This window comes from Balaenoptera physalus, assembly GCF_965194825.1.
Source record: "Balaenoptera physalus genome assembly, chromosome: 1".
Classification (NCBI taxonomy): domain Eukaryota; kingdom Metazoa; phylum Chordata; class Mammalia; order Artiodactyla; family Balaenopteridae; genus Balaenoptera; species Balaenoptera physalus.
In genome coordinates this window covers 148,371,566-148,392,264 of record NC_138882.1, presented here as the reverse complement: position 1 = coordinate 148,392,264, position 20,699 = coordinate 148,371,566, and the positions used below count along the sequence as shown (strand labels likewise).

General features: G+C 38.9%; 1 protein-coding gene across 4 annotated transcripts in view; it reads right to left on the bottom strand.

Moving 5' to 3' along the window:
• FYB2 (FYN binding protein 2) overlaps window positions 1-20,699 on the bottom strand; it is a 145,345-nt gene that overhangs the window by 62,286 nt on the left and 62,360 nt on the right. For all 4 annotated transcript variants that reach the window (XM_082414940.1, XM_082414939.1, XM_082414941.1 and 1 more), the window contains exon 5: window positions 1,600-1,700. In XM_082414940.1, coding sequence (XP_082271066.1) covers window positions 1,600-1,700 — 101 coding nt within the window. The remainder of the gene's footprint in view (window positions 1-1,599; window positions 1,701-20,699) is intronic.

Below are 20,699 nucleotides of genomic sequence, written 5' to 3'. Positions count from 1 at the left end.
GTCCTGAGGAGGAAGGACCTAGGGAAGAGACCCAAGCAGGATCTTAGAAAGCCACTTGTGGGAGGGCATTCTGGGGGTCTCCTGTAGTCCAGAGAGAAGGGGCAGGCTCTGACTGGAGAATTCTCTTGGTCCTATGAGCTCTTAGCTTTGTAGAAAAACGCAGTTGGAATGTAGTCCAGACGGGGCCCACAGCCCTTCTATTCAAAGTGTGGTCTGTGGACCAGCAGCATCAGGATCCCTAGGGCACTCGTTAGAAATGCAGAATCTCAGGCCCGACCCAGAGCTACGGAACCAGAATCGATGTTTTAACAAGGTCCCCAGGTGATTCATGCAAACACTATAATCTGAGGAGCCGTGCCCTTAAGGGAAGGGCCTGGACACCCCAAGTATGGAGCGGCACTGCCTTCTGGGTTGATGGGGACAGGAGTTCTGCTTCTTATGGCCAGTACTTTACAAGGCAAATGGGAGAATCTAGAGTTTGCCCAGTCTAGGAGAGAATTTTTTCCAGGAGTTCTTCAACCCCTTATTTCCCAGGGGAGGGGAGGGAAAGCTCCATGGGTTCTAACTGTTACCCGTGAACTTCCTAAGCGTGTGATCCCAGGCAAACGACTTCCTCTCCCAGAGCCCTGGGCTTCTTGTCTATACAATAAAGAGGTTGTAGCAGAGGATCTCTCTCTAACTCTCCTTTCAGGAAAGTCAACATTCTTGACTGAGAAGCAGCATAAAATTGTGGAAAGAGCATGGATCTTAGAGGCAGTCTGAACCGTTGCACATTACAGCCCTACCGTGTATTACTTGTGTGACCTTATGCAACTCAATCTCTCTGATCTTCAGTTCTCTGTCTCGAAAAGTGGGTTAATACAACCTCTATCTCAAAAGGGATGTACATGGAGGTCGTAACACAGAACTGTGGCCCATAGTACAGGCTCCATAAATACTAGTGTTTATTCCAGCACTAATATTTATGCCTTTTGTAGAAAATTGGCTGATCCTATAGGCAGAACAAAGACATAGAAACCTGTAGAAATGCTGTGAGTCCCTGCTTCTTCATCATCTTGCCTGGGGGGGTCTCCTTTTTCACTGAAAGTTCTGAGCTTTGTCGGAAGACTTAACTCTGAACAAGTGGTCAGATCCTTTTAATGAATCCTCTGCTTCTATGCAGGCTAAACACAGGGACCTCATTCCCACAGTCTCTTATCTCCCTCTCCACACTCTGAGTTACCAGGGGACTTCAAGACAGACACCACGAGAAAAGAGATGACGTTTCCATGGGAGGAGAAGGAAGAAAAATGAATCACCATATCTTGATTTTCCCTCCCACGTATCTACAAAAGGCAAAGCATCTAAGCAGATTGGTGAAGGAGAGAATAGAAAAGGGTAGAGAGAAGCCGGCACTAGGGCTGGGAGATAGCCCTGATGCCCAACTGGGTTTATTTATATTTTTAAGAGACTAGACAAGGAAAAAATAAAAGGAAATGTGATAGTAAAGCAACATGGCTGTGAATTTTTAAACTTAGAGTTAGCTGGGGGGAAAATACCATTTTGGACACATTTTCATTCCATACAGGGTTACAATATTAATTGGCTTAGCAGACTTACAATCAGCAATCTCTTTTGTGGTGCACAGGTTAATGGAGTTGCTGGAGTGTCTCAGACAGGAAATTGTTGCCTCATAATTATGTGGTTCTTCAAATTCAGCACTGAGAAGTGTGGAGGAAAAAAGTTACTTAAAGCAAAACATTTTTTAAACATATTTTCAAACTTCGGGTATTTTTTTCCTCATTAGAGAAGTAATATAAGTAAGTCTGGTCCATATGGTGACCTAAACAGACATGGAAGGCATTCCACCCCTGCTTTAAATACAGAGGAATTCTGGATGAAGTATAACGATGCAAAGAATTATAACAAGAACCCATAACTAACCTAGAAATCAATAAGGTAGAAATCCCCAGGTGCCAGACATAAAAAGGAAACTTACAATTAAAGATATCAGTGAGAATTGCAGCCAAGGTACTCCATGGGAAATTGGGATCAAAGAAAGATCTCACTGATTGAGTGGCTGGGGATTTAAGTTCAGTCTGAGCCACAGGCCTCATCTGAATGGGAAGCTGGAACTGAGCTAAAAGAATAAGGTCCAGGGTCACAAAATGCCATCCCATCTCTAAAATTAACTCTAAAAAATAACTGTGCACTCTCCCAGGGAGCAAACAGGGAAGTTTGCTATCTGACCAGGGCCACTGGAGCTCAAAGAGTCACCCACGAGAAGGCAGAAACTCTACAGCCCAGCACCGAGTAGGGGTTCTAGATGCATACGATCTGTGTATTTCTGAGACACAAAGCCAAAACTGCTACTTGAAATCCGCCCCCAACCTGCCTTGTAAAGGAAGTCTGAAATTGTTCTGTAAACATGCTCCCACACCCATGGCACCTATGGTTTCCAAAGGAAACAATTCCCACTCAAAACAAGTGTATAATGAAAAACTGCAAATCACACAAGGAGATGAACCACCATAGGTAGTCAGAAGATGTAACAAATGGTAGAATTAAATATTAGAATGATATGAAAGTGACATTAAAATAAGTATGTTTTAAGTGTTCAAAGAAATAACGTGAGGAATAAAAGCCATTAGGAAAAACAATAGAGTGTGAAAAAATATAGATTTGGGGACAGGATAAGAGTTATGGAAATCATAAATATAGTTTTTTTAAATTGAGGTATAATTGATGTACAATATTACATAAGTTTCAGGTGTACAGCACAGTGATTCACAATTTTTAAAGGTTATATTCCATTTATAGTTATGATAAAATATTGGCTATATTCCCTGTGTTATACTATATATCCTCATTGCTTATTTATTTTATACACAGTAGTTTGTATCTCTTAATTCCCTACCCCTATCTTGCCCCTTTCCGCTTCTCTCTCTCCGCTGGTGACCACTATTTTGTTCTCTATATCTGTGAATTTACTTCTTTTTTGTTATATTCACTAGTTTTATTTTTTAGATTCCACATTGAAGTGATTACATACAGTATTTGTCTTTCTCTGCCTGACTTATTTCACTTAGCATCATACCCTCCAAGTCCATCCATGTTATTGAAAATGGCAATATTTCATTAAATATAGTTTTTGAAATAAAAATGTAGAAGTTGAAAAGTAGACTAGACACAGCAGAAGAGAGAACTGGTGAATTAGTTAGACCTGAGGAAGTCACCTAGCATGTAGCACAGAGAGATTAAGAGATGGAAAATATTAAAAGAGAGCTCACAGTAGGGAGGATAGAATGAGAAAGTCCGATCTATATATACGAGGGATTCTAAAAGGAAAAAAGAAAGAGGATGATGAAAAGGAGCCAATATTCAAATAATAATAGCTAAGACTTTAATATTGAAAAGGGAAATAAATCTATCTATTGAAGCAGCTTTAATAATAAACCCACAGGTATACAGTTTTTAATAAATCAGAATAAGTGAAAGAAAAAAATGTAAAAGTTGTGTGAGAGAAAAGACAGATTATCTACAAAGGAATAGCAGTCAGACTGGCAATGGACTTCTCATTAGCAACAACAGATGCTGGGGATTGTGGATATCTTAAGGCAATGAGCTAAGATAGCTGTCAATGTAAAATCCTCTCCAGATATACTATCATTCAAGGGCAAGAGAAACAAAGATGTTTTCAGAGTACAGATACGTGTACTTACTGCTCCCAGATCCTTGCTGAAAATATCAAATGAAACTGAACTAGTAATGAAATATCATATAAGAAACAATGGTGATCAAAGAAATTAATAAAGCTATTGGTAAATCTAAATAAATATTGACTGTAAAAAATAACTAATTTGTAGAAGTTTAAGAATAAAATAGACTTAAAATACTAAATAATAATATGGAAGGTTGTGAAAGAGGGCTATGGGAGTTATTCTCAGGTATCATTTAGAAGCAGGATAGAGATTTTGATTATCATTAGACTTGGTTAATTGTGGATGCCTTTAATTGCAATCACTAAAAAGAATAGAAATAGAATATTTAACTTCTCAACTGGTAGAAGGAAAATATTCAATGAGAAAGCTTAAATATTAAACAAGAAGGCAGAAAAGGGAAAAAATGCATGTAAGGGAATTGCATAGTAAATTTAAAATATAAAATATAATGGGAAAAAGTCCAAATCGATCAAGAATCACAATAAATGCACACAGATTAGTCTACTCCAATAAAAATGGAGAGATCTGACAGGACGTTGTAAAAATCTCGCTAATGCGGCTCAAAACCACCAGACAAATCAAAGCTCCCATATCAATGTATGGAGAAAGAGATGCAAAACAAACTATTCAAAAGAAAGCTTAGGTAGGTATATTAATATTAGACCATACTTTAGCATGACTGATCAAGAAAATGAGAGAAGTTACACACACGTGCATGCATACACACACATATACGCAAATCACAGATACGAAAGGGGACAAAACTGAAGTTAGGTTTAGATTTTCAGAAATCTAAGAAAATGTTAAGATCAGCTCTCTGCCAATAAATTTGAAAATTTAGGGAAATTCGGCAAATTAATAGGGAAATATAAAATTACCACAGTGACTGAAGAAGAACTAGAAAGTCTGATAGGCCAATAAACCATCAAAGGGCTTGAATCAATAGTACACACACCCGCCTCCACACTCAGGTCACCTCTCTCCTTTTCGTCTGCTAAGTAGTTTTATGATCAAGTTTTAGCAAAGTTTCAGGGGATAGAAAAACAGAAAAGCTACCCTACTCATTTTCAGAGGATAGTGTAATTTTGATATGAACACCACAAAATGACCAAACAATAAAATAAAAATAAAGCCCAATTTCACTTAAGAAATTTTAGCCCAAACTCACTAAATACTAAATAAATGAGTCAGTATTAAAATTAACTCAAGAATAACCAAAATTTATTCCAAGACTTCAATGATGGCTCAACATCAGAAAATCTATCTGATGCAAATTATTGCAATTAATCACATTGAAACAGTAAGAGAGGAAAAAAACCCAAATTATTTTAATAGATGCAAAAAAGCATTTCACATAGATAACTCTTTTAACTAGATTAAATACTAACAAATATCACACTTAATGGCGAAGTGTAATAAACTTCAGCCGATATCTAAACTCTGTTGGGAACTCCTGAAATAGGAAAAAAAACAAATCCATAGAAAATTGGACAAAAGGATATGATAGACATCACAGAAGAGAAAAATGGAAAAGTTTATAGAAGTAAATACGGAACCTTATAGTCAACAGGGAAATGGAGTGAAGACAATGAGAATTTGGTTCATAGCCAACAACTCAGCAAGAATCCCCAAATTGGAAAATAACATCACATTTGGCAAGAACATGGAGAAACAGAAACTCTTTACACTGGTTTGAGAGTACGAATTGACACAGCCATTTTGGGAGACAATTTTTCAATATCTAGTAAAACTGAAGTTCCTTATTTACTATTGTTTAGCAATTCTACTTTAAGTAAATAACCTAGTGAAACTTGCTTATATTCACCTGGAAATACATGAGGATTACCATTGCAGTATCATTTGAAAAGGTGAAAATATAAAACAACCTAAATGTCCTTCAGTAAGAAAATACACAAATTGTGATACATACATATGATGAAACATATACAATATGCAATTATAATGAATAAACTAGACGTACATGCATCATCATAGATAGAATATGAAAACAGCTTTGAAAAAATTCAAGTTTCGGAAGGATAAAATGAGATGCTGTTTATACAAAACTATAAAATACTGTATCTTTAACAGATATCTGAGTTTGTAGCTGAAGAATAAGAAATACCCTAAATGGATTCACTCCAACATTCACAGTTGGAGTTGCCTCTGGGAAGAAAGAAGGAGAAATGGGACTAGGGAATGAAACAAAGGGGACTTCAACTGTATCCACAGCAAATGAAAAATCAATTCTTCACCCCAACATTCACAGTTGGAGTTGCCTCTGGGAAGAAAGAAGGAGAAATGGGACTAGGGAATGAAACAAAGGGGACATCAACTGTATCCACAGCAAATGAAAAATCAATTCTTCACCCCAACTGTGGATAGGAGAGAGAGAAAAAAAATCACCCATAATTCTCCCACCTTCACACTAGTGAGCTCTTTGCATTTTGGTATTCTTCCTGATTTTCCCCATATTCTTATAGTTGTTATAGACAATGAAAAGGTTGGAGTTCTCTCTTTACTTTTTTCCCCTCTTTTTATTTTATAAGCATATTCCACCAATTGTTTTCCCATCTATGTTTGACCACTTTGAATATTTCAGGGTTTTTTTTCACAATCTCTGTAATATTTTAAAAGATGTATATATAGTAGTTCATTTTGCTGAAGAGGAAAAATATGAACTCTGATGTACCAGTAATTTCTCCCCTCATCATTTTGTTCCCCTCCCCCTCCATGAAATAATCCAGAGAAATGTTCTTAAATTATAGACTATGCCATATATCTTATGCTCCAATGGCCTAACAATCTCAATGTGTCTATGGTAAATTAACTTTATTAATAAGAAACAATTTGCAGAAATATTGAAAGAAGATGTGTAATCAATTTCTTGGACTATTTTTGTCAGAAATGAATAAATATCTGACTTCAGATGATCTGAAAGAATTTCAAGAGAATGTAAAAAAAAGAGTCATCTTTCAGATCAATTGTCTTTGTAGAGAGGCAGTCCCAGGATTAATGTTGAAAGGGAAAAAAGATATTGTACATGTATTTAAACTTCCCTTTTGGTTACCTGAGGATGTCTTTTATCTTTTTCCTGGTCCATTAAAACCAGATCTGAGATCTACCTTGATTTAATACAACATGGGTCAATATAATGAACTTGGATTGCTGGGAAGAAATAACTCTATAATTTAAATACATCTATGCTTCAATTTCATTCTTTCCACATTTATTAAAACATTCATGTCTCCAGGACTTCAGACGTTATTGGGAGGCAACACAGAATTACAGACAAACTTGGAGCTTGGGGTCAGACATTTGAATTTGAGTCCTATCTCTTCCATTTTCTAGTTTTAAAGTATTGAATAAATACCTTCAATCCCCAGTTTTCTACTCTATAAAACAGTAATAATAAAATCTACTTTAAAGGTATATTATAGATATTGAATGAAATATTTGCCCTCTGCATATAGGCACCCCACAAAAATCGGGCTAGTAATTTTATTATACTATAAAAATTACAGCATTTTTAAAAAGAAGTGTTGAGGTTTGCATTCTGGAAAGTTCCTTTTATTACTGGCATAGCATCAGTTTCTATCTTTTCCGACTTTCTCATAGAAAACTTCTAGTAATTTAAATATTACATAATAAAACACGAATGTTTCTTAATGATATCTTCAACAATATCCATGTTCCTGGAGAAACAAGAGCTCCATAAATGCAATGGAAATGTTAAAGATGATTTACAAAAGCAGGTATTTTCTAATTGTGTTTGGACGCTTGGAAACCTATCTTCGAAATAGATTTTTGAACAACTAGGGGTCTCTCTGGCTAAAACACAGACTTGTGACCTCCCCTTGTGGTTGCTTCCACTTGCCATGTCCATCCCTGGGCTACCGCCTTCCTTTGGAGAGAATAATTCGTCAACCTCTGTATCAGACTGTACATGCTAGGGAAGCAGCTCACGCAGCTCATTCAAACATCTGTTCATTTGGGCAAACAGAGAAATTGTTCATGACAGGATTAGGTGCTATTTGTTGAGGGTTTACCACGTGTTGGGCACTGTACCTAGATTCATCCCATCCACCTCTCACTGGTCGTGTGGTCTCAAAATTAGCTCCTCAGAGACTTTATTTCTTCATAGTGTCATTGGCGGTTTGATGGGGGAATAACTGAGTTAACATGTGGGAAATGCCTGACAGGTACATTTCCTTTCTCATCTTCTCCTGTGCCACACTGCATGAGGGTGAGTCGAAAAGTTTCACTGCGAGACAGTTCTGGAAAATCTAAAGAGCTTGCATTAAAGTAGAACGATTGAGACTTGAACAGCAAAACCAGTGAGGCTTTTGCATTTGTTTTATTAGGGGTGTGGACCTAAGTTGAAAAATCCAGCTTCTTCCACTTATGTCAATGGTCCACATGTTCTGGAAACAGGAAGAACACTTGTAGCTTAGCCAGCAGCTGCTCTCTGTGACATTCCACAGGTTCCTGGTGACAAGGAAGGATGAGACCATCCAATTTCTCAATTACTCAAAGTCCCAAACTGGGAAAGTTCCTGTTTCCAACAAATACTTCTTGTAACACTACACTCCCCATAGGCTTTTCACTTACGAAATTCTTGAAAGAAAGAATTAACTCTTGAATCAAATAACTGATAATTAGACTTTAAAAAATGGCATCCATTCTATCTAAAATCGATCTCAAAATGCATTCATGCCAGGTTCACAAAAATGCATGAGAAATTTTAAAGGATTTTTTTTTTCTCATAAGCTATTCCAACCTCTGTCTTCTACATATAAGATAGTGGTTAAAGACGAAGCAGTTGAGCAGAATGCTTATAAGGAGACACAGGCTATGGAAAGAGAGGTGTGTGGCTGAATCTCAGCTTTACCTGGCTGTGATCCTGGATGGGTAATTGGACTCAAGTCACTTCTTCCTTTAATCCTCTTTTTTATGAGGATGAGGTGATGTATATTATGCTGTTCTTAGTGCAGTGCTTGGCACAAAGAGTTCACTACTTCCACTTCCACTCCTATGTTTACTACCACTTCCACCTCTACACACATCGACCACTTGGACTTCAACTTCTACCACCTCTACCACCAGTTCTCCCACTTCTACCATTTTTACAGAACACACACACACCTCTACATACACATCTTTGCATATCATGCCTATATTTTATGAATCATATATATGTTTATGCATATACACATGTATACACGTGTTTGTATGCAGGCCTAATTCTACTATAGCATGTTTCATAACCTTATGGATTCTACTATGACGTCTACAACCAACAGCAACAACAAACAACATATACAAGGCCTCCAATGTCGTTCAGTCCTGGGCAGTAGGTATTTCTTTGTTTCTAATTCATGAATGGATAGCCCAATTATTTCTATAAAGGGCCATAAAAGTACAACGACTGGGATGGTTAATTTTATGTGGCCACAGAGTGTCCTGATAAATATTATTTCTGATGTGTCTGGAGGGTGTTTCTGGAGGAAGTCAGCATTTGCATCAGTGGGCTCAGCAGAGCAGGTTGCCCTCCCTAATGTGAGTAGGCATCGTGCAGTCCACTGAGGGTCTCAATAGAACAAAAGCAGAAGGGAAGAAATCGCTCAATTTTTCCTGCTTCACTTATTGAGCTGGGACATGTCAACTCATCTTCTCCTGCCTTGGACTAGGATTTATACCATTGGCTCCCCTGGTTCTCAGGATGTTGGACTTGGAATTACACCACTGGCTTTCCTGCTTACAAATGGCAGATCATGGGACTTCTTAGCCTCAATAATTGTGTAAGCCATTTCCTCATCCTTTTTTTTTTTTAAATTAATTAATTAATTTATTTATTTTTGGCTGTGTTGGGTCTTCATTGCTGCGCACAGGCTTTCTCTAGTTGTGGCGAGTGGGGGCTACTCTTCGCCGCAGTGCGCGGGCTTCTCATTGTGGTGGCTTCTCTTGTTGCGGAGCACAGGCTCTAGGTGTGCAGGCTTCAGTAGTTGTGGAGCACGGGCTTAGTTGCTGCACAGCATGTGGGAACTTCCCGGACCAGGGCTTGAACTTGTGTCCCCTGCATTGGCAGGCGGATTCTTAACCACTGCACCACCAGGGAAGTCCCTAATTCCTCATACTTAATGATTAAATAAATATTATATATGTAATATATACAATCTAATATGTAATATATAAGTATATAAAATATATGTGCTACTGGTTCTGTTTCTCTGGAGAACCCTGACTAATACAATGACCAAGTAAATGTTATTAAAGTGATCCCAGTTTCGGGAGTATTACTAACTCTGAAGCTACTTTGTCAAACCATTGATCTCATTCAAAAGGAGGGCGTGTCAACAATAATGATAGCTAATAATTATTACACACTTACTAGTGCCAGGCAGTGTTTCAAGTATATGTATCAATTTATTTGATTCTCATTTGAACCTATGAAGGTACTGTCATTCTTTCCATGTTCAGATGAGAAAACTGAGGCACAATCCATGGTCACAGAGTAGTAAGCGGCAGAGCAGAGATTAGAAGCCAGATATTTGAGTCCAGAATCTGGGGTCCTAACCACTCTGCTGGAGACCGTCTCGGAAAAAGGGAAGTGCCAGCTGAAGTCAAACAGAGCATAAGCAGCTCCACTGCAGTGGAAGTCACCACAGGAGGAGGTCGTTGGCACACACAGCAGAGAGGCCCCCAGAGGACAAAACAAACTATGAAGCAAAGCCATGATGAGAAACAATCACATGTGCTGAAGATGGGAAAGTACAGAAGATCTGAGATTTCTCATTCATTAACTCACACGCCCTCATTCCCTCTTTGACCAAACTCTATTCATGCTAATGTTATGTAAGTTCTCTCCTTGAATCCTCTCAGTAGCACTATGAGGCATTTTACACATGTGGAAACTAAGGCTTGGAGATATTCAGGAACTTGCCCAAGATAGCACCATTGTGGGTCCAGAAACCAGGCCTTCTAATTCCTCATCCATGCTCTTTTCCTCCAAACTACTAGTCACTCTAGAACCAAGGAGAAACTAAAATGAAAATGATGAAGCCCAGGTTGATGGTGAAAGTCAAGGAGCTAACAAGTGGGTTTTGGATGATATTTTTCAAAATATCATTAGGCTGATCCAATGGTTTCACAGATCAATTCCTCTATACAATAGTCATTTACATTGGGAACATGTGACAGGGAAGTTACTATACTTCTCTATGCCTGACATTATCATCTATAAGAGAACAGTATTACTTAACCTGTATTTTGAGGTTAAGGCAGAATCTATGAAATCACTGTTGAACTTAGGAATGACTCTTTAAAAGCACCCTGACTTCTACTAATGCAACCATGAAAGCAATTTTTCAATAATCCAGCGGCAACTTCCACAGCATGGACAAAAGGTGACCTCAAGCCCTCATTTTCATTATTAAGGTCAAGCTTTAAAATATCTGAATTTCAAATTTCAGGGTGTCTGCTTTGAAGTGCGCCATCATGTCTGAGAGCATTTGTTTTAAGAAGTAGAAGGCAAGGTCACCCTCTGAGCTGCTGGCAGACTTTCCTAGGAGACCGGCCTCCTGACTCCCAGCTGCTTCCTGTATCCCTAGACCTCGTTACAGACAAACCCTGCTACTCCAAACACACGACAAATTGCTACCATTTATCAAGTGTTTACAACATTGCCGGGTACTTTGTGGAATTATAGATATTTATCTCAATCCTCACAGCAACCCTAAAAGGGAGGATTTATTGATTTCTCCATTTTCCCATGTGAAGAAATAGGAGGCCCAGAGATATTAAATAACTATTCTAAGATCACACAGAAAGTGTGGCGCTCAAAATATAAACCCAAGGCTATCTGACCTGACCCCAAAGTCTATGCTCTTAACCCCTTATAACACTCCCTGGGTCTTCTCGTTTTCAAGTATTGCTATGTCATTCGATTTAAACAAATTTCATTGTAGCTGGTAAGAAAGAAGTATTTGATTCTCCCTCTGCTTGCAAAGAATTTATAATTTAGACAGGGAGGTGAACTACACCCAAAACAGACTGAATATAATAGAGTCGTAAGCTAAGAACCATCTAAGTCCATTCTATTATTCAGCCAGCATTTGTTGAACTGTTATTACATGCTACACTGCCCTGTATACACGCTACCACTATACATTCCAATTATGTCAAATTACCTGTGATTCCCGGACACACCAGGAGTTTTCCTGCCTCTGTGCTTTTGTATGTGTGGTTCCCCTGCTTGTAATGTCCTAACCTCCAGTGTCCTTTTCACAAACTCCCACTTATTCTTTAAAGCACTAAGTGTTATTTTCTCTGGTCCTTCTACAGTCTATTCTCCACACAGCAGCCAGGATGATCTTTTAGAAAGATAACTTACATAGACACATGAATGGATAAAGAAGATGTGGCACATATATACAATGGAATATTACACAGCCATAAAAAGGAACGAAACTGAGTTACTTGTAGTGAGGTGGATGGACCTAGAGTCTGTCATACAGAGTGAAGTAAGTCAGAAAGAGAAAAACAAATACCGTATGCTAACACATATATATGGAATCTAAAAAAAATAAAAGGTTCTGATGAACCTAGGGGCAGGACAGGAATAAAGATGCAGATGTAGAGAATAGACTTGAGGACATGAGGAGGGGGAAGGGTAAGCTGGGACGAAGTGAGAGAGTGGCATGGACATATATACACTACCAAATGTAAAATAGATAGCTAGTGGGAAGCAGCCACATAGCACAGGGAGATCAGCTTGGGGCTTTGTGACCACCTAGAGAGGTGAAATAGGGAGGATGGGAGGGAGGTGCAAGAGGGAGGGGATATGGGGATATATGTATATGTATAGCTGATTCACTTTGTTATACAACAGAAACTAACACACCATTGTAAAGCAATTATACTCCAATAAAGATGTTAAAAAAAAACTTTTTTTAAAAGATAACTTAGACCTTGTCACAATCCTGTTTACGATTCTTAATTAAAAACAACAACAAAACCATCAAACGCTTCACCTTTACTATCTCATTTCTAGCAACCTCTCCAAACCCCTGTCCTGCCACCCTCTCCCTCCCTCATTACACTCTAACCACACTGGCCTCCTTTCTGTTTTGCAAGGATACTATCCTCTCTCCTACCTCAAGGACTTTGTAAATGCTGTTCCTGCTTCCCGGAATGCTCCTGTATGGCCAGCTACCTCTCAACCACGAGGTCTCACCTTAGATGTGTGGACGAAGAAAGTCACCTGCCATATCAGTAAAAAAAGGATGTTGCGGCCATCAGGCCACTGCACCCCGCCCCCCTCCCCACTTCCTGACTGTGCACCCTGAGGGGATTAAAGATGGAGAAAACAGGATTTTGGCCTTAGGTAAGTTAAGGTGCATATCAAAGGAATGATTTCAATGAACCCAGGCTCTCTCACCTTCCCATACAGAAAAGCGCTAAATTCATTCACTTGAGATTTTTGTTTTTCCTTTAATTAGCAGAAATCTTTTGATGTTCAACTACCTGATGTTTGCAAAGCTCCTCTATACCCTGGCTCTTCCCTTACCTCTTGGGAACAGTCTCTCAGAGCTATCTGAGAGGCTGTCACCCCGGTTTCAGTCCTCAACAAGTCCGCCAAATAAAACACAATTCTCAACTTCTAGGTTGTGCTTTTTTTTTTCAGTTGACAGACATCACCTTCAAGAAAGTCCTTCTCCTACTACCTTTTCCCGAGAGCCCTCTTCCCCACCTGTTTCTATCTACCATAATTCTTTGCTTTATACCATTCTTAATAGTTGTCATAAATCTTTAAATTATTTCATAACTTTTATTAGTTTAATTCTGTCTCTTTTACTCTGGGGTCTTATACTGCATCACTCACCGCTGGGTCCCCAGTGACTAACACTACAGGCTCCCAGATATCTGGGTCCTCCTCTGATGCTCACAGAAATACCGAAAACTCCGACTAGATGGACAGGTGGATGATGTCATATCATTAATTTTTCATTGAGCTCCTCCCCTGTGCCAGGCACTGTTCTAGAATATAAAGGCAAATGAGAGACAAGGTCCTTGAACTCAAGACTCTCATGGTCTCAAATAACACAGAAAATAAATAACTAGAATAAACATTATCATTGGAAGCATTAATAAATACTAACAGAAGAATAAAGCAGCCTTATATATGGAATAGATAGTACCTTGGGAGAGAAAACATGAGCTATAGTCAGGGAGGCTGACATTTCAGCATTTATCATTACCTTACATTATACCACCATTTGCTTATTTATTTTTCTTCCCAGCTAAAATGTATGCGTCATGAGGGCAGAGAGATTTTGTTTTCTGTTGGATTACCAGCATCTAAATGATGTCTGGCACATACTTGGGGTGAAAAAAAGATTCACTGAATGAATGAATGAATGAATGAACAAATGAACAAATCCTGCATGATGAGATGGAGTCATCAGGTGAAGATCTGGGAAAAGACCACTCTATACAAAGGAAAAAGTAAGTACTTCTGCCTGGTAAGAACATGCTTGTTGTATCTGCAGAGAAGCCAAAAGGCCAGTGGTCTGAAGACAGTGAACAAGGGAAAGAGGGGGTTAGGAGAGGAGCAAAGAGCAGCCAGAATGACAGGACCTTCTTGGCCCTTTTGTAAAGAGTCTGGGATTTTTAAATTTTATTCTAAATGTAAAATGGAGGTGAAGTCCTCAATGATTAGTTTGATTAAATAAATATCAATATTGAATTCAGAGCGTAATGGGTCCACAGAAGAGGGGGAAGAGAGGAGACTGCCTTGAGGGCTAAAATAATAAGGACAAGCTTGTTGGCAGAGTGTCACTTGCTGGATGCTAGACTAAAAAGGAGAAGAGAAGAGAGAGGATTTCATGTGAATCCACATCTTCATAAGGCAGGAACCCTTACATGATACACAAGGGCAAATGAAGAGGTCAGATCATCCTCATTATTCGGCTTTGTTTAAATTAGAAGGATATGATATCGCATGTACAATCAATGCAAAATATACAGATAGAGTCTTGGAATGTTTAGTTATATCAAAGTCCATAGAGGGTAATTCATTCTATCTGTCCATCCTTCTCCCCATCAGTCTGTTTATCTGTCACTCCATTGGTCCATCACCTACTTAGTTAGTACATAATTATTACTTGCATGTCTACTTCCTGGGGAAACAAAGGTGAAAAAGACAGATGGTCCACTCCCTCACGGAGTTTACAGTCTAACAGAAATGTCCCCAAATCCCTCATGTTGAAAAAATTTTGACACAGGACACTGTGGTTGAAAATATTTGTAAACACACAGTTCTGAGTTCACAACCTGGATAAGCTCTGTATTATCTTATACTTTAGGTCAAGTCATGAAATGTCTCTGAGCCCGTGGTTTCTCCTCTACAAAATGGGAATATTAGTTTTGCCCTCTTAAAATGGTTAGGGGGTTCAAATGAGTCTAATAGATATAAAGGGCTGAGCAATGCCCAGGATGTGCCCAGTAACCAAAGATTAGTTTTCACTCAACTTTTCTGAATATACCTATGTACAAAAAAAGGCTCCAAGCCTACAACTTGTGATTGTCTGATTTCTTCCTAAATCATGACCTTTTCCTTATCAACTGAATGCTACCAAAGAGAGAAGGCACTGCTTGACTCTAAACACTTTCCACTGTAGCCAGCCTCTCTCACACAGATCTTTCTGCAAAGAGAAAATGAAATCCTAAGGCCACAAGTCTCTTTCTTTTATATATAATTTTATTTCCATTTTTTTCACAAACTCATTTTTAATTAGAAAGAACTGGACAATAGGCAATGAGGACAGCGTAAGGGGTGAATCCACAGCTATGCCACACATGAGATGCTGTAAATATTTGTCAATTACCAAACAAAAAACAAGGAGGCCAGGAGTCTCTTAAACCTTGCCCTCTTTTGTCACAGGTAAGAGTCCCATGCGTCCACAGTAAGGCGCCTGGGAGACTGTACTCTGGAGTTGGGCTGACCAGGTCAGACCCCGGCACTGCTGATGCAGTTACATCTTCCTGGATTGCTTAACCTGACTCTATGGTTAGAGAGTCCACTAACCACTTACTTCATGGGGTTTTAAAATGAAAGTGGGGACATAAACATAGGGCACAAGGCTTTGTCTATAAAAAGTGCTCAATAAGTAGAATCTTTAGGTGATTTTTTTTTAAAAGGAGGAAAACTTAAAAACATGAAAGAAGAGAAAGAGCCTAAATAAATCCACTGTTCCCACCACCCTTGCCCTTGTGAAAGGCAGACGGAACAGCAGCCTTGGTATGTCCCTAAAGTCCAATTAAAAAGGGATAATAAGAAGTTATTGAAGTGGCTTGAGCTGAAGCCACCTGAATGTTCTGGATCTAAAAATTAATAAAGGCACAGTCTTAAAAAAAAAAAAAAAGTCCTTCTCTTTATTTTTGCCCCAAAGTGACTCAGTTTAACACACTGGGATCTTGGGGCCAACTTTCACGTTCCAGATATCATTATGAGAAGCCTACTTTGTTGTTGGTCATTGGGAGCAGATCTATACTAGTATTAACTACCTAAAATGCAGCCATTCATGAAACAGCACTGTAGTTGCAAACAATTTAAAAACTAGCCATTAGAAGTTCTAGTGTTACATGCATACGGCACAATGACATGCTTGTTTTGTTAAATAGAAACCAATCCCCAATAGCTTTTAGGAAAATTCCATTTTATGCTGAGCACTGATGATGTGCCAGGCGCATTGTTAAATATCAACAGTGATGGAAAGAGCAAATCACCTACAAGTTCTAGATTCCTCTCTTTCCCTCCCATCTCACTCCCCACAGCTGATCCAGCAACTGCTGGCTTTCCTTTAAAACATAACTTGAATCCATTCATTTCTTTATCTCCATTTCTACCCCCTTGTCCATGTCAAGTTATTTAACCTCTCTGTGACTCAGTTTTCTCATCTATAAAATATATAATAGCTTCATCTACTTCTTAAAGATTGTCACAAATGGAATCATTTATATACTTAGAACAGACACCATATCAGTGTTGATTGCTATTTTTAATGTTATTTTCATTGTTTCATTGTCACAATGGCTTCCTGGGCTGTCTGCCTATTTCCACCTGCTTCTCCACTAAATTAAGTATTTATACAGCATCCAGATAGATCTTTACAAAATACATGTCAGCTCATGTCACTGCCTGGCTTAAAAAGTCTCCTCTGGCTTCCCAATGCATTTAGAGCAAAATCCAAACTCATTCCACGGCTCCTAAGAATCCCCACCTCCATTCCCCTAGAGCACTGTGCTTTAGCTGTGCTCCCCGCCTTTCTGGTTCTTGAAATGTGTAGAGGGTGGTTCTTGAGAATTCGCCCCAGCTGTTCCGTCTCCTGGAACATCTTCTAGACCTTCCATAACTGGGTTCTCATCATTCAGGTCTCAGCCCAAATGTCACCACCTCAGGGAGGCTTTTCTTGATCATCCTACACCTCCTTTATTTCACTCCCAACCCCCTGTTATTATCCTAATATGCTTTAATTTTTTTTTCTTTATAGAAGCAGACTCACAGAGATAGGAAACAAACTAGTGCTTACCATTTGGGGGGGCGCAATATATGGGTGGGGTAGTGAGAGGTACAAACTATGGGGTGTAAGATAAGCTACAAGAATGTATTGTACAAAAAAGGGAATATAGTCAATATTTTGTAATAACTGTAAGTGGAGTGTAACCTTTAAAACTTGCATAAAAAACTCTTTTCTTTATAGCACTTACCACTATTCAAATAAGGACTACAGCTTCATCTTATTTGGCCACCATGTCATTTCTCTGTTATCATCATTATTTTACTTGAATGCTTTAGGAAAGGCATTTATTCCCCAGGTTCTATTCTTCCCGGTTGTCTAACACAGGTCCTAGACATAGTCACATAACCTGCTCAGCCCTAGAAGATGCTTGTGTTTCCCACTCTGCATGGGGAAGAAATAGCAAAAACCAAACACAAAAGTATGTCCCAAAGTATTAGGTTGAAGGAGGCCATCCAGAAGATTGAAAATAGGCTTATATTATCTTTTAAAGACGATCATCCAAATGAAAATACAAAATTAAAAGTCCGGAAGAGAATATGGTGGAATCCTGAGATCCACGCACAGACCCTCGCACGAGAAACAGTGTACTGTCTGAATCTTTTCTACTCCTGAAATAAATAGCCTCTCCCTGCCTTAGTGCCTAAGTCAGAGATTCCCTGACTCAGGACTACCCTCTGACTCTTCTTAATAGGAGAAAACCCATATTGATAGCTAATGAATAAAATATTAGCCAACTCTGCTAAGTGCTGACATAGACCCAGGGCTGATTGCTGCCCTGGGACTACCCTGCTTTGCACACAAACACAAATAGGAGCTGCTTATTCAAGAGGCATGCCAACCAGCTTGGTTTGCACGAAAGAGTGATGACAAAGGATAAACTCCAAAGAGTCATTTCATTAATGTGATATTAATATTCCAGAGATAAGAAGAAATGGAGAGGCCAAGGGTTGAAGAAACAAAGACTCATTGATCATCTTCTGTGTACTCCATGCTTTATATAATTTATCTCATTTAGTCTTTGTGACAATCAATGAAGTAAATATTACTATGTTCACTTTACAGACACACATATTAAAACTCTGAGCTGTTGGGCTTCCCTGGTGGCACAGCGGTTGAGAGTCTGCCTGCCGATGCAGGGGACACGGGTTCGAGCCCTGGTCTGGGAGGATCCCACATGCCACGGAGCGGCTAGACCCGTGAGCCACAACTGCTGAGCCTGCACGTCTGGAGCCTGTGCTCCGCAACAAGAGAGGCCGCGATGGTGAGAGGCCCGCGCACTGCGATGAAGAGTGGCCCCTGCTTGCCGCAACTAGAGAAAGCCCTCGCACAGAAACAAAGACCCAACACAGCCAAAAATAAATAAATATTTTAAAAATGTTAAAAAAAAAAAAAAAAACTCTGAGCTGTTGAATGACTTGTGTAAAATAGAGGAGTGGTTGAACCCATGCTAATCTGACTCCAGACCTGTACTTGCTCCATTACACAATGCTGCTTATATTTAATACACAATATAGAGAGGCTCAGAAGTAAAAATGGCTATTCTAAATGCACTGAGTTCCTAACAAGAGGATTACAAAATATATCCACAGAAATACAGTGAAAACACAAAGACTCCCGTTTTATGAATAATGGTTGAAAACAATGACAGTTTGAGATTAGAGAAGAAAGTAGTCCTTAGATGTTTTAAAAACTGTCATGTAAAGAAGGAGTAAAGACAACATCCATTGTACCAATGAATAGATCTTGGAGGGTTGGTTGGGAATCTAGAGTAAGGAAGTCATTTCTTTTTCCAGCCCAACTTGAAGGACTTTTGAATAAACAAATGAACAAATGTGTGTGTGGGTACATGTAAGATATTTTATACACTGCTGTATTCTCAATGTATAAAAGAAGGCTTGGCATATAGTAGATGCTCAATAAATATATGTTCAGTGGATAAAATCTGGCCCAACAAAGAAAAACACTGGACTCTCCAGGCAATGAGCTCCCCATCAAAGGATTTTTGAAGAGACTAAGGTTCTGAGCATGAATTCTTGCCTTTGGTGGGAGGTTGTATAACAGCCAAGCAAACGTTATTGAGCACTCTCTAGATGCTAGGTAATGTGCTAAACACTTTACAATCATTACTTCATTTAACCAACACCACAATTGCATGAGTTAGGAACTATCAACATCCCATTTTACATAAGTAAAACTGAGGTTTGCAGAGGTTAAGGCATTTGTCCAGCACTACATAGGTGTTAAATGGTAAGGCTTAGATGAAAAGCCCAGATTTTTGTTAACATTATGCTGTAATGGCCTGGCTGCGTTAGATAATTGCCAGGTCTCCTTCCAGTAATAAGATCCGACATATTCTATTTCTAATCTAATATCTTTATTGAAAATTAATACCATGAACATGGAAGATGTTCTTCCCAAACAAGCACCAGTTTCCACGGAAGTTGTATCTAAGGCTGCTTAGCATCATGGCATTTACTTGTTCAAACTAATTTCTCATCATTGACAAGATAAAATTCAAAATCCTTAGCATGGCACTTAATGTATTTCAGGATCTAATGTCATCTCTTACTTTTCCACATCAGCATACTTCTTTTGTCTGTTTATATCCTTTTTATTACTACCACCTTGCTTTCAATCATGTTCTAGCTCTATACTGAACATCCATTGCTCTGTCCTTTAGTCCATCCATCCGTCCATCCATCCATCCATCTACCAACTACCAGTCAAGAATGTGGTTATTTCTGGGGACAAAACCCTGCCCTCACCTATCTTACAGTCACACAAAAGGGAACAAATAAGTAAGCCTACCTAATCCTGACCTATCATACAGGATACATCTCAAAGTTTTTTTCCTTCTATGAAGCCACGCCTAAGTATTCTGGTGCCTCTTCATCTCTTGTCTTTCACTCTTATAGCAGTATGGCTCATATCATAACCGAAGTATAGTGAGTCTCATTTTAGATGAGGTTAGGTTCTAAAGTCAGTGTGAAAGGACAGAATAGTGAAACTGTCCTTGTAAATCCCTTAGGAAGAAGGTGTCACATTAGAGGCTGACTACAGTTTCCCAATACTTGCCTATCACAGCAAGTTTGCCCCCCATGTTGAAATGGATGGTTAAAGTGCCAGAGAAGGAGTCAGCTTAGTTTAGAGCCAAGTTGTAGGGAAAATGCATATCTAGCTGAACACTAGATTATGAGTGTGCTGAATCACACTCATAATTATACTGAGATGCTCACAGTATTTGAGGCAAGAGGGAATTAAGACTGACTCAGAGCACAGCAGAATTACATTGTCCCCTCAAACTGTGGTACTGAGGCCCATGTTCACTGAGTAAATAGTACAAATCATCTCCCAAGCCTTCTAAATTTTTTTCTCTCTTTCATATAAATACACATAGAAGGCGGCTCCACTGACC